Below are 15,459 nucleotides of genomic sequence, written 5' to 3' on the forward strand. Positions count from 1 at the left end.
TTTGGTGTCTCTAGTCTGGGTAGTAAATGAGACCTTCTCAGCATTTCCAAGTCTCTCTAAAGAAAGAATTAGAAGAATTTATTACACACACAGTAAGACAATAACTTAATAATAACCTAAGAACTTGATCGTAGCAATTTTTATTATTATTATTCTTACATTAAGTTACTTCATAACAAGTGTATTATTATGAAGAAAGAAAAAACAAGTGTAGTAGTATTATTTTCTTGCACATGTTACAAGAACGTGAGTCTACGCAGACAAATAATTTTAAAAGAGAATAATATTCTAAGGAATAAAATACAGTCTCTCGGGCCTCGGCTATGAATTGGGTTAGAGTGGTTAATACTTAATAGAGAAAATTTGGCTAATCCAGAAGAAAAGATACAAAATTGAACTGATTTTTTGTTAAAACTAAATTACCATTTTTTATGTTAAAAGAATTCAAGATTAAATACATAATAAAAACCGTATATGATATAAACTAAAAAGGTATTAAAAAAAAAACCATCCAAACTAGATTTGATATCACTACTTTGAAACCATATAAATTAATGGTTTTTTTGTAACAAAAAGAAAAGAGATAAAATATAGAGACAAAATAAATGTTAGATGTGATTCAATGCACATTACCAGGAAGAAGAAAAATAAAGAAGTTAATTAGTAGTATGTGATGGCTAATAATGTAAGTTTTGGAAGTTTTATAAGTAAGTTTTTAAAAAAAAAAAAAAAAAAATTAGACAACAAGTGGAGTGGAGGAGAGATATACACCGGTTTAATGGGTCCCACATTCTATTTACTGCTCCCACATAACAAAATTAATTGTAATTAATTATCTCTAATTTTGGTTAAAAAATAATCGTCTTCGGGTTGTTATACTTTGTTTTTTTTTTCCTCACTCTACATAATTTGCCTTTAATTAACTCACACCATTTAAGTTAACTAATCACACTCACTTAATTAAATTATCTTCATCGTCGTCTCACGCGTTTCTTAAAAATAAAAAAATTGGCCTTACTTACTTTTTTTTTTTACTTACCCTCTTTATCATTATTTCGCAGCAGCTTGCGTTCTCTCTCTCTCTCTCTCTCTCTCTCTCTCCACCATTGACTCTCTCTCTCTATCTCGCTCTTGAATCATCATCCTTTATTTCTGTGACTGTGTGCACTTTCAGAGAAAAGAGAGAGAGAGAGAGGCCAACCATACACAAAGAAAAAAAAGAAAAAAAAAAAAATAAAGGTTGTGGCTTGCTGCTGAATCAATACCATTCACCATTTCTACAATACTCCCTCACTATTCCCCCTTTCCCCTTCATCTGTGTTTTCTTCCATCAAAGTCTGTGTTTTTTTTTATTAAGAATCCGATTTGCCTCTGTGAGAGAGAGAGAGAGAGAGAGAGAGAGGGGAGTATCATCCTCTGTTGTTGTTATGGTCTCTGGATCTCTAAGAATCAAGCTTTACTGAGTTCAGCCATTTCAAATCGATCTGTGAAATCCCAAAATAGTGTAGCCCGTCTGTGTTCAGACCAAATATGAACACCGGTGGTCGTTTAATCGCCGGTTCTCACAACAGGAATGAGTTTGTTCTCATTAATGCCGATGAGAATGCCAGAGTAAGATTCACCTCCATTGTTCCCTATTTCCTTCTTTCTTTAATCTGATCTAGGTTTCTCAATCTCTGTGCAAAAAGTCTCTGACTTTTTCACTTTTTTTCTTCTTCTTCTGGATCTGGGCTTGACCTGTGGTAATCAATTAAGATTTAGGGGTTTTTAGTAACTAGTATACCTTTGTAGCTAATTTTATCAAGAGTTGTTTGTGTCGGTGGGAATGATTTTTTTTTTTTTTTTGCGGATTTTGACTTGTCTTAATTCTGCATTCTTTTCTGATTTCTCCCAATTAAGTGATTTCTTCAATCGCGATTATATTCAGTAGTGAATCTGGTGTGAGATCCAACTTGATTCTTTAGTTAATAGTGTTTGATAAAGTTTCACTGTGATCTGATTTTTTTTTTTTTTAAACTCATGTGCAGATAAGATCAGTGCAAGAGCTGAGTGGACAGACATGTCAAATCTGCAGAGACGAGATCGAATTAACTGTGGGTGGAGAGCCCTTTGTGGCGTGTAATGAATGTGCGTTCCCTGTGTGTAGACCTTGCTATGAGTATGAAAGACGAGAGGGCAATAAAGCTTGTCCACAATGCAAAACCCGTTACAAACGTCTTAAAGGTTTGTTTTAGCGATTTGTTTTTTTTAGTTTTTTGTTTGCCAATGTTTAAAGATTTGCTGATTTTTTTTTCTTTTTTTTCTATGTTCTTCTTTTATTAGGAAGTCCTAGGGTTGAAGGTGATGAAGAGGAAGATGACATTGATGATTTAGACAATGAGTTTGAGTATGGGAGCAATGGGATGGGATTTGATCAGGTTTCTGAAAATATGTCAATCTCTCGTCGCACCTCTGGTTTCCCACAGTCTGATCTTGATTCAGCTCCACCTGGCTCTCAGATTCCATTGCTGACTTATGGCGACGAGGTAAAAAGTCGAATAATTTATCCACATTGTATAACCCATCTTCAGTAACTTTTTCTACAGTCTCTCTCAGATTTCTCTTGTGTGTTATTACAGGACGTTGAGATTTCTTCTGATAGACATGCTCTTATTGTTCCTCCTTCACTTGGTGGTCATGGCAATAGAGTTCATCCGGTTTCTCTTGCTGATCCGACCGTCGCTGGTAAATATTTTTCGATTTAAGTTTAGTATTTGACTGCAAAACTGTGTTTATTTGTCTATGGTTACCGAGATTTCGTTTTCATTGCTTTGTCCAATTGCAGCACATCCAAGACCTATGGTACCTCAGAAAGATCTTGCGGTTTATGGTTATGGAAGTGTGGCTTGGAAAGATCGGATGGAGGAATGGAAGAGAAAGCAGAATGAGAAACTTCAGGTGGTTAAGCATGAAGGAGATCCTGATTTTGAAGATGGCGATGATGCTGATTTCCCAATGTAAGACTAAGAAAACGAAAACTTTGGTTTATGGCATGTTCCATTGCAATCATATCTATGAAGCTTATCTTCTTTCTTTTCTCTTTTTTTCCTTTTTTCAGGATGGATGAGGGAAGGCAGCCATTGTCTAGGAAGATACCAATCAAATCTAGCAAGATTAATCCATACCGGATGTTAATTGTTCTACGTCTTGTGATTCTTGGTCTCTTCTTTCACTACCGTATTCTTCACCCTGTCAAAGATGCATACGCCTTGTGGCTTATTTCTGTTATATGTGAGATATGGTTTGCGGTTTCATGGGTTCTTGATCAGTTCCCTAAATGGTACCCGATTGAGCGAGAAACATACTTGGACCGACTCTCATTAAGGTACTTGAATCTTGTGGGCAATTATTACACTTTGAAATATCAAAACTTTGTATTTGGGAATAATCAACTTTTTTAATTGCAGATATGAGAAAGAAGGGAAACCGTCCGGACTATCCCCTGTGGACGTATTTGTCAGTACAGTGGATCCATTGAAAGAGCCTCCGCTTATTACTGCAAATACTGTCTTGTCTATTCTTGCGGTTGATTATCCTGTCGATAAGGTTGCTTGTTATGTATCTGATGATGGTGCTGCCATGCTAACTTTCGAAGCTCTTTCTGAGACTGCGGAATTCGCAAGGAAATGGGTTCCTTTCTGTAAGAAATACTGTATCGAGCCTCGTGCTCCTGAATGGTATTTCTGCCATAAAATGGACTACTTGAAGAATAAAGTCCATCCCGCATTTGTCAGGGAGCGGCGAGCCATGAAGGTTACTAGTTCTTTCTTCTTTATAAATTTGATTTGATGACAAAGTTTCGGTCTTTTTGATTTTTGCTAGAAATTTACTTTTCATGAGTAAAGGATCTTATGTTATATGGGCTCTTATAAAAGGGGATTGTGGCTTTGTAAACTGATTTGAAAGATTGTGTGTTTTAACTGGTTTTGGCAGAGAGATTATGAAGAATTCAAGGTAAAAATCAATGCTTTAGTGGCGACAGCACAGAAAGTGCCTGAGGATGGTTGGACTATGCAAGACGGTACACCTTGGCCCGGTAATAGTGTGCGAGATCATCCCGGCATGATTCAGGTGAGTTTCAAATGCTTCTTATTTCCGAAAAACCTTTCTAGTTGTTGTGCTTTATAACTAAACCTTACTGGTTTTCTTGTCAAAGGTGTTCCTTGGAAGTGACGGTGTTCGTGATGTCGAAAACAATGAGTTGCCTCGATTAGTTTATGTTTCTCGTGAGAAGAGACCCGGATTTGATCACCATAAGAAGGCTGGAGCTATGAATTCTCTGGTAAATGATCTACTTTTTAAACCTCTAAAAATTTTTCTTTGCAAATTTCATATATGCATTGCCCATTTATTGGAATGGTTCCTAACTCTTCATTCATCTACACAAAATTGTTGAAGATTCGAGTCTCGGGGGTTCTATCAAATGCTCCTTACCTTCTGAATGTCGATTGTGATCACTACATCAACAATAGCAAAGCTCTTAGAGAAGCAATGTGTTTCATGATGGATCCTCAGTCAGGAAAGAAAATCTGTTATGTTCAATTCCCTCAAAGATTCGATGGGATTGATAGGCACGATCGATACTCAAATCGCAATGTTGTGTTCTTCGATGTAAGTCCATCAACCACTTTCTTATTGTATATCTTGAGATGTCTAAATATTTCCAACTAATGAATCTTTATTTACAGATCAATATGAAAGGTTTGGATGGGCTACAAGGGCCTATATACGTCGGGACAGGTTGTGTTTTCAGGAGGCAAGCACTTTATGGCTTTGATGCACCGAAGAAGAAGAAGGCCCCACGTAAGACATGCAATTGCTGGCCAAAATGGTGTTTCATGTGTTGTGGTTCAAGAAAGAACCGTAAAGCTAAGACAGTGGCTGCGGATAAGAAGAAGAAGAATAGGGAAGCGTCGAAGCAGATTCACGCACTAGAAAATATTGAAGAGGGCCGCATCACTAAAGGTATAATACTAATCCTGTTTGTTATAAGTTCTTTCGGCATTTGGTGGTTTACTAATATATTTTGTAACACTAGGCTCTAATGTAGAACAATCAACCGAGGCGATGCAATTGAAGTTGGAGAAGAAATTTGGGCAGTCTCCCGTTTTTGTTGCATCTGCTCGTATGGAGCATGGTGGGATGGCTAGAAACGCAAGCCCAGCTTGTCTGCTTAAGGAAGCCATCCAAGTCATTAGTTGTGGATATGAAGATAAAACCGAATGGGGAAAAGAGGTAAAGCAGCCGGTTGTTTTAAACCTTTGTTGTGTTTATGCAATCAATACTTGACTTTGATGATGACCCTTGTGAAAATTATTCTCAGATCGGGTGGATCTACGGTTCTGTTACAGAAGATATTCTTACGGGTTTCAAGATGCATTCTCATGGTTGGAGGTCTGTTTATTGTACACCTAAGTTAGCGGCTTTCAAAGGATCAGCTCCAATCAATCTTTCAGATCGTCTCCATCAAGTTCTTCGATGGGCGCTTGGGTCAGTTGAGATTTTCTTGAGTAGGCATTGTCCTATTTGGTATGGTTATGGAGGTGGTTTGAAATGGCTTGAGAGGTTGTCCTACATTAACTCCGTGGTTTACCCATGGACCTCTCTCCCACTCATTGTCTACTGTTCTCTCCCCGCCATATGTCTTCTCACCGGAAAATTTATTGTTCCCGAGGTAAAACAATCTTCTTAAGTCCTCAAAGTATGACCATCTTTATTCTATGTTTTGAGTGAATTCGTCGTCCTCAGGGTAAAAATATCATCTTGAGCTCTCAAAGTTTGAATCTTTATTCCAAAGTTGTGTGTTTAAGACTGGAAAACGGTTCTTGTTCCTTCTTTTTGCAGATTAGCAACTATGCGAGTATCCTCTTCATGGCGCTCTTCACGTCGATTGCAGTAACGGGTATACTTGAGATGCAATGGGGCAAAGTTGGGATCGATGATTGGTGGAGAAACGAACAGTTTTGGGTCATTGGTGGCGTTTCTGCGCATCTATTTGCTCTCTTCCAAGGTCTCCTCAAGGTTCTTGCTGGTGTGGACACTAACTTCACAGTCACATCAAAAGCAGCTGATGACGGCGAGTTCTCTGACCTTTACCTCTTCAAATGGACTTCTCTTCTCATCCCTCCAACGACTCTTCTCATCATAAACGTCATCGGAGTCATAGTTGGAATCTCTGATGCCATCAGCAACGGATATGACTCGTGGGGACCGCTTTTCGGGAGATTGTTCTTTGCACTTTGGGTCATCATTCATCTTTACCCATTCCTTAAAGGTTTGCTTGGGAAACAAGATAGAATGCCGACCATTATTGTTGTCTGGTCCATCCTCCTCGCCTCGATTCTTACACTTCTTTGGGTTCGGGTTAATCCGTTTGTGGCCAAAGGCGGTCCTATTCTTGAGATATGCGGGTTAGACTGCTTGTGATTTGATTGATGGATCAATTGGTGAAAAATGGTTTAATTCCCACGGATCAAGAGAGGTAAGTAAGAGAGATATTGTTTACCTCTAAAGACTCCTTCATTGTGTTCATTAGATGATGAAAAAGAAAAAAGAATTTAATTTTGTTACGAGATTGTTATTTTTTGCAAGAATGTGTTGTAGATATAGATGAAAAAAAAAAGAAGGTTGTTGTCTATTTGNGATCCTCCTCGCCTCTATTCTTACACTTCTTTGGGTTCGGGTTAATCCGTTTGTGGCGAAAGGTGGTCCTATTCTCGAGATATGCGGGTTAGACTGCTTGTGATTTGATTGATGGATCAATTGGTGGAAAAGGTTTAATTCCCACGGATCAAGAGAGGTACGAGAGATATTGTTTACCTCTAAAAGACTCCTTCATTGTGTTCATTAGATGATGAAAAAGAAAAAGAAAAAAGAAATTAATTTTGTTACGTGATTGTTATTTTTGCAAGAATGTGTTGTAGATATAGATGAAAAAAAAGAAGGTTGTTGTCTATTTGTTTTGTTCTTTGGTGGTGAGAGAAAAGATTTGTCAAATTATTCTTTAATTGAATATTTCTGATCTCTTTTGAATATTACAGAAGAGGAGTTTCAATCTGTAATCTTTTATGATAAAGAACTTTAATTTTTTTTCAAAAAAAAATATATGTGAGTTTCTCTGTTATCTTTCTTGTTTGAGAAATTGATTTCGTTCAAGGCTATTCTTGAGTTAAGAGATTATTAATTTGCCTGTAGACGTAGTATTTTCGAATGCTGTAGTTAAAACACGTTTGGAAGAGCCACAAATATGTTTTTATTTTGGCTCAACACAACTTCTACATAAGATTGAACTCAATGTTGCACAAAAGAGTAAAGCCTAAGGTCATAATTCTTATTGGAAAAAAAAGTTCCCTTACTACTCTGATCTACCGCTTCATTTCCTCCTCTTGGGTAGAAACACCAACTTGAAGTCTTCAGGTTAATAAAGCAGGTTCTTGATAAAGCAAAGGCCATACTCCTCCCGCCGAGAATGCCTTTACCAACTCTGTGGAGTCGATCTCATAGACCACTTTCTTATACCCAAACCTGGAAGTGAAAAGAATGTCCCATCAAACTATCTAAGCACTAAGCTTCCACCTCTGCGTCTGTCTCCAACACTGACCTTCATTCAATAGTGGGATATTCCTTTTGAATAAACTAAGAAATTACGAACTTAGCTGAGTGGCCCAAAAAAAAACCTGAGTGGCCCAAAAGAGTACTATACAGGCCCATTTTGGCCGGTATCTACATATTGTCTCTGTTTCTTGATTCTGCAGCACTGAGAATTTGGTTAGAAGAAATTTGCAACTTTTTGTCTTTTTTATATTAATGCACTTGTCATCCTTACAAATAGTCATTCAATCTATTATATATCCTTCTAATGCTATCAAATGTCTCGAAAGAGATATACAATAGAACCTCTATAAATTAATAAGGTTGAGACCATGAAATTTTATTAATTTATGTAGAGGATTTTTTATCAGAAATTTAGAGTTTAGAAAAAATTGCTGCTACTATTTTTCAAAGTGATGATGAAGTTGAAGAAGATATGACGATACCTTTAGAACCAGATACACATAAGGAAGCAATTATCGCGTAAAAAATTCTGTACAATTTTTGGATGCGATTTGAGAAGACAACACCAAAAGTTTTTGATGCAGTCAGAAAGATTAGAGATGTTCTCCAACAAGAATACAAATTCAAGAACAAACAAACAACAATATATTCATATTTTACTAAATATTCTTAGATATATATATATACTAGTTTATTTGATTATTAATTTATGATATTGATAGGACCATATTTTTAGATGGGATTTTTAAAAAAGTTATTAATTTATTATTTTATCGAATAATGTCCAAAATTACACTAATTCTAATTTGGGACTGGAGAAATTTATTAATTTGTAGAAGTTATTAATTTATGGAGGTTCTACTATAGTTATAGTTTTGTCACATTTCATCAAAACATTTCATCAAACTACTCTCTGTGTGTATATATATGTCTACTGTTACTTTGGCGGCTGAAAATAGAAATGTGGTCGATACGGGTTATAAAGTACGTAAATGATACGGAAGCATAAGGATTTTATGGAATGTTGTTGCTAAAAGAATCTATTAATAATACTTGGTACTTATCATTAAATATGATGTGATATTTTTAGTTTGACTGTTGACTATATTTGGATTTTGTTTGAACAAAATAAAATAGTGGTTGACTTGTCGGTGTTGAGTGTTTTATGACTTTCTTTAGGCAAAGTCAGCCATATTCTGCCACGTGTTAGTCATCTTAGTTTTTTTTGTGTCTTTTATTTTAAAGTCGATGCCCAAATCCAAATAGGAGAAGAAGAAGATATGTGAAACTAACTTATGTCCTTTCCTAAACTACCTTATGTCGTTTCGCAATATGTATGTGAATGTGATGTATCATTAATGTGTTTGTGGAGAGAAAATCCCACATCTAACAGATGTAAAGGGACTTGAGTAATATAAAAAAGGTTAGAGTCTTTCTAGAGAAAATTTCACATCTAATAGATATAAAGGGACTTGAGTAATATATAAAAGGTTAGAGCCTCTCCACTTATTGTCAATTAGTTTTGAGTTGGAAGCCCACAGTAAAGCCCGAATTTAACATGGTATCAGAGCCTACACACGCTGGCCCGTTAACTAGTCTGACCCGGATAGAGGCCCGATCACCCCATTAATTGATGACCCAAAGGAAGGCCCAATTCCATCGAGCTAGCTAAAAAATAGAGAGCATTATCTCGAGGGGAGTGATGGATTCTGTCGAGATTAATGGCTAAAAGAGTCATCATCTCGAGGGAGCGTGTAGAGAAAAGATCTCACATCTCATAGATATAAAGGGATTTGAGTAATATATAAAGGATTAAGATCTCTCCACTCGTGTCTTTGGATGTCTTTGGGTTGTTATTAAGAATACTTCTGGTTTATACCGTTATAAGAAATTGGAATGAAAAATCTACGTTTTAAAACGTAAACTTTGCATTTCGACCTAACATAATCACGGAAAAAAAAAAAAAAAAAAAAAAAAAAAANCTTTAGCATTACTATTTCATTTTCGTTGGTAACTTTTAGTAAATAAAGATTTAATCAGATCAGATAGTAGATTAAGTTTTCTTTGCTTTTGAGACTTGGTCAAGGCGAGAACATCTAGAAAATGATAATTTTCAAAAACCTTGGATTTTCTTGATATGCATGCGGTCTTCTAACTTGAAAAATTGTCTGACTTAATTAATAGAGATTGAAATATCCATATAGTTTGATGTGATGGAAAAAAACACAAGGATCATAATGATGCCGTATATATATGGTTAGAACTTCGAATGGCTACACTAATTCTTCAATTCGAAAGCGCCTAAGTTTCAAATTAAAATTTTCAGTTGCGTATTTTAATTTTTAAATATGACTGAATAGAACTTTTCTCTCTGTTATATCAAAACGATTGTTTTTTTTGTATATACATTTTCAATACTATTTTCATCAAATAGTTTATATGCAATATTGTTCATCAAATAGTTCTTTTTTGTCCAATCAAAAGTTTTACAAGTATTAATATTTGTTTATATATATACATATATACCACAAGTTGTAGAACTCCATAGTAGACTTTGATTTTCAGTACTTGTGTGAATGTTTAATAAGATTGAGCCTTTGCATGTATTTACAGATTAGTTTAAATATATATATATATATATGAGATTATAATTTGTTAAATAAAGTTAAAACACGTTACCTAATTAGTAAGAACCCAAATCGGAATTCTTTTTCATTCATATATCAAAAATATTAAACACCGTGGTAGATACAATGAATCGAGTAATCAACATAAAGTATAATATAGTACTATAAATTAAGAATCTCAAAGATGCAACGTTTATGTCGTTTGTCTTACATTATGAGTTAGATAAATTAATGGTTTAATTAGTTGTTTTTGTTTTGGCTTAGTTCATACTTATATAGTAGCTAGCATTAAAAAAGGAAAAGAACATAGTAGAATCCGATTTCATGTCGACAACACCTTTTCAAATCTTATTTAATTACTATTATGTATTTTAGTTTAGAACTTTAGATTCTCTAACCAAAAAAAAAACTATGTACGAAATTTGATTTATTCAAAGTACAACAGAAGTAAAGGGTTTGTATGCTGTTTCCCACTTCTTAATACTATATGATTGCGTCATCACGTGTTGTTTGCGACTAAGGGGGTGATTTGTAGCTGTTAATTATAATTATCATTACTTATCCGTACAAATAAGCTCTGGTTATGTCTAAAAATTAACTATATATTAATTTTATATAACGCATTATTATTTTTTTATATATCACTAAATTTTAATTGTTTTGTCGCACACAGCCTTTGAATAACTACTATCAAGTTGCGATGTCAAATTGCTAATTGTTTGGATATTCTATACAACAAGTGGCCACAGTTTCTAGAGTTTTATTCAATTAACTCAAATAGTCTAGCATAAGTGCACATGATTATAAACAAATAACTTCGTTCAAAAATAAAAAAGATTATAAACAAATAACTACTATTCATTTGTTTGTCTCCTAAAATCATGAAATTACCTTAAAGATCACTATTTCTATTTATAAAAAAAAAAATAATAGAATCATATTAAATAGATACAATTTTGGTACCTTTTTGTACCATTCTACATTATTACATATAGATAATCCTACGTACCTAGTTTGATACGATATTCTTATTATTATTATTTTTATTTTAAAAAGGACAAGTTGATGAAAAAGACATACAGTATCGTACGCCTTGTTATCTGGTTTTGCAATGTTAAACTTGTTTTAATATTACAAGTTGAATTGGATATTCGTATACTAATGGGTAAAATCGTTATATGCTTAACCGACGTGTTAATGCGAACTTAATTAGGGGGTTAGGTTGGGAGATAGGCACACACATTGGGAAAACATAAATTCATTTAATAATAATAGCGCTTTCGTATTTGGATCGATTCTTTGAATCCCTTATTAGACTTTATTTCTAAATTTGTTTTTATCTTACTAAACTTTTTAATTCCATTATGAATTAGGCATATATGTCGGTGTTCTTATCTCCTAAGTGAATTTTTTTACTATGGATATAAACTGGATTAGAATGTAATCGTTATCAAACTGGGAATCTTAAATATATATATTTTTTTAAAAAAGGGGAAATGACAGGTGAAAAGCTTTATCCAGATATCGTCGTACAATATTGTTTCAGCATTTTTAGAAAATAAATTGTCACACTGAGCAAATTAGTGTAAATTTGTTTAATCCTGCCACCCTGGTATAAAATTGTTACTGTTTAACGATAGAAAAGTGTCACGTGTAAAAAGATAAAAAAATACCAGCAACGTCAACTTGTGTGCGCACTTGCATAGATTGGTTCAATACAAAAGTCAGACGATGCCGTTTCGAGATTATTCTCAAGTTTGTTTACTCAAACCTAAAAAATAGTAGCATTATATATATAATCTTTATTAAAATATAGTATACTATATTAATTGGGAAATACAAATATAAAACTAACCTTAGATATGTACAAAATTACATTCATTTGTTATTAGTAAATTTTAATTAATTAATTAATCTTTATTAATTATTAATAAATAAAAATATTGTTAACATATCAAATTAAATCTATAAAATTAAATAAAATCTACAAAAGTAAATAAAATCGATTCGAATCTAAACTAATTGATATGTGAATAAAAAATATTATTAAAAATTTAACATCTAAAATTTTAAAAATCTAATTTAGTAAAATCTATAACTACAAATTTTATAACATTTTTTACTAGAACAAATTACTTTTTTATCCAAAATCTAATCAAATAAAATCTATATTAATTTTGTTTAACATCTTCGATTTTTTAAACTAATAAATAAAATAATCACAAAATAAATTATTACAATTTTTTATCAAAAAAATTCAGTGTACCTAGTTAACTTTATTTTGTGTTCAGACTTCAGACTAGAACCTACGAGTATATCGACAAAAAATATGTACTGTATTTCTTAACCAAAAAGTTTTTAACAAGCTCTACTCTATTGAACTCGATCCTGGCGAATAAAGAAAAACAACCAAAAAGTATTAAAATATATTTCATTTATAGTATGTTCGTTTCCTAGTAAATGTTCTACATGGGAGTCCGAACTGAACTCAATCTAAATTTAAGAATGATACAGAAAAAGAAAAACGGATTTTACATTAAAATACGAAACTATTGGAAGTGCCCACCATCCCAGCCAATCATTTCCATCATTGTGTGCAAAAAAAAAAGAAATATTCCAATGCATTAACAACTTTATTAAGTTTGTATTCAAGCAAGAGCGTTTTACACATATACTATATACTTGATTACTTATTCTGCAAAAGTTAATATATATTATGATATTGGACTACATAAATGAAATATTTTGTAAACAACATATAATATAAAATTTAACAAAAAAAAGTATATATAATATTATTAAAACGAAATTAATAGTATATATTACTCATTTACTCTCCACTGGAGCAAGAAAAATCGAAAACGATGAATATTTCGTAGGTCAAACGGTCAAATATAAAATTAAACACAAGAAGAAGAAGAAGAAGAAGAAGGACGGAGGTTGAAATAAGTGGGCCGTAGGGGAGAGGCCCAAACAGTCACGTGCATCATTAGCCCTTTTCACCACCGACACCGTCCAAACGGAGGAGCCCTTTTGACGTCGACATGAACCGACACGTGCAACACACGCGCTTTCGTACGGAACGGCTCAACTCAAACTTGACCTTCAAGCTCACCGTTTAGGCAAAAATGAAAAATATCTTTTACTACGACCATTATAATAATATTACATTTAATGGGTTTTTTACCTCTTTTTCAGCAACTCCTATTTTTTTTTATACTCGTAATTTATGAATAGGGGGGACCCTTATTAATCACCCAGACGAACCCTTCATAAATATAGTAATTAATAATCGTGTCTACGAATGTCTCTATATTTTTACAGGGGTTACTTAAATAAACCCTTGCTAATTAAATTAATTACTACTACCTTATTAGTTTAGTTTACTTGGCTTGCGATTGCGAACGTACTAGTACTACTAGTAATACTGTATACTTATGTCCCCTCAAGTTGCAAAAAAAAAACTTCAGATCCCTCTCATATATATGAATACAAAACCTGTTCAAATTGGACTTAAATCATCAAAACCAAATTTTCTTCTGTTGTTATTATAGATTAATATTGAGCTATTTACTACTACTACTATATTTTATATCTAATAGTATTAAAATAAAACAAAAAGAATTGATAGAAAAAAAGGTGCGTGTTTTCGATTCACACGGCCGAAACAGAGGAGCGAAGCCGACTCTATTTTTTTTCTTTATTTCTATTTGGCGGCGCTGAAACAAGAAAATAAATTTGTTATATCTCTTTCTCTATAAGCTTTGCTTAAACCTCGTTCTCTGTCTTAGAAAAGAAACCACATCTTCTAAAACCTCTGTCTCTCTTTCTTTCTTTCTCTTACCTCTCTGTTATTTTGTTTCTCTCTCTCTCTATAGAGTTTTCTTTCCCTCTAAGAAAAACAAATATTTTTTTTTAACTTAATTTTTCTGGCTCTCTGTTTATAAGCTTTTCAAGTTTTATCAGAAGAAAGAGGATTTTACAAGGAAAGAGATTTGTATGTGTGTCTTAAAAGTGGCAAATCAGGAAGGTAACGTTGGCAACAAAGCCGAGTCTACTACTACTACTACTAAAGAAGATGATCACCGGACGTTATCTGATATCGATCAATGGCTTTACTTGTTCGCCGCGGAAGACGACCACCCCCACCGTCATAACTTCGTTACGCAGCAGCAGCCGCAGCCACCCCCGTCGTCATCTCTTATGTCGGGTTTCAGCAGAGAGATGGAGATGTCTGCGATTGTCTCTGCTTTGACTCACGTTGTCGCTGGAAATGTTCCTCAGCATCAACAACAATATGGTTGTGGTGGTGATGGTAGCGGAGAAGGGACTTCGAATTCCTCTTCTTCCTCTGGCCATAAAAGGAGGAGAGCGGTCGATGAAGGTGGCGGCAAAGCGGTCAAGGCAGCTAATACTTTGACGGTTGATCAATATCTCTCCGGTGGTACTTCTACTTCCAAAGGTAAATAGTATTTCTTGTCTATTATAATAACACACGTACGCTACTTCGAATTTAAACCACGGCTACAAAATTAGTATTTATAAACCACAAAACATTTTTTATATATCAAATCTGATAATTGTTTTTAGTAACTTTGATGATGTAGTTTATACATCAAGGTATGAGTCACGTCATATGCTTGTAACACAAAATCTAAATACAGTTGCACTTTTGTTGCCCTCACGCAATCACAAAATTAAACAACATGTCTTATATTGAAACACCGGTGCATATGTATTATTTTAGTTGAAGTTAGATAGTATGCTATCATAGTAAATTTAAAAATTCAAATGAAAATCAAGAATAAAAATAGTAATTAGATGCAAATAAAGTATCGGAAGTGTTGACAAAAATAAAAATAATAATAAGAAGAAAGTGTATTTGATTATCCTAAGACATATACTTTAGAATTGCTATGAAAAGGTTTAGATATTTAATCAGCAAAAATGATGATGCCAAAAGAATTTATCTCCCCCAATTGCCTCAAGACTCGTTTTCCACTTCCTTTTTTTCTTTTCTTTTCTACTTGTTCATTCCTCTTGTCACTTGGCCTCATCACTTTCTCATAATCACTTTCTCCATATTATATCTTTATTCGAGACATTAAAATTTTAGATTTTGTAAAAAAAAAGTGTTTAGTACTTATATAACGAGTCAAAACAAAAGGTGTGAAATTTGATATATTTGTTTGTTTGCAGTGAGGGAAGCTTCGAGTAACATGTCAGGTCCAGGCCCAAC

At 33.7% G+C, this 15,459-nt stretch overlaps 2 protein-coding genes across 3 annotated transcripts in view; both read left to right on the plus strand.

The window, feature by feature from the left end:
• On the plus strand, positions 1,081–6,629 carry LOC104762636 (cellulose synthase A catalytic subunit 6 [UDP-forming]). The gene is made up of 14 exons (XM_010485966.2): positions 1,081–1,611; positions 2,028–2,223; positions 2,323–2,525; positions 2,619–2,724; positions 2,825–2,996; positions 3,098–3,364; positions 3,447–3,792; positions 3,973–4,110; positions 4,196–4,321; positions 4,438–4,650; positions 4,728–5,004; positions 5,078–5,274; positions 5,363–5,713; positions 5,884–6,629. The coding sequence occupies exons 1-14, from the start codon at positions 1,531–1,533 to the stop codon at positions 6,463–6,465; spliced, it is 3,255 nt and encodes a 1,084-aa protein (XP_010484268.1). The 5' UTR covers positions 1,081–1,530; the 3' UTR covers positions 6,466–6,629.
• Positions 14,045–15,459, plus strand: part of LOC104762638 (ethylene-responsive transcription factor ABR1-like) — an 8,595-nt gene continuing 7,180 nt past the window's right edge. Inside the window, exons 1-2 of one of the 2 annotated variants that reach the window (XM_019240483.1) lie at positions 14,045–14,682; positions 15,420–15,452. In XM_019240483.1, coding sequence (XP_019096028.1) covers positions 14,220–14,682; positions 15,420–15,452 — 496 coding nt within the window. In that variant the 5' untranslated portion in view covers positions 14,045–14,219. The remainder of the gene's footprint in view (positions 14,683–15,419; positions 15,453–15,459) is intronic. The other variant, XM_010485968.2, reaches the window with a different exon arrangement.

This window comes from Camelina sativa, chromosome 18, assembly GCF_000633955.1.
Source record: "Camelina sativa cultivar DH55 chromosome 18, Cs, whole genome shotgun sequence".
In the NCBI taxonomy this organism is placed as follows: Eukaryota; Viridiplantae; Streptophyta; class Magnoliopsida; order Brassicales; family Brassicaceae; genus Camelina; species Camelina sativa.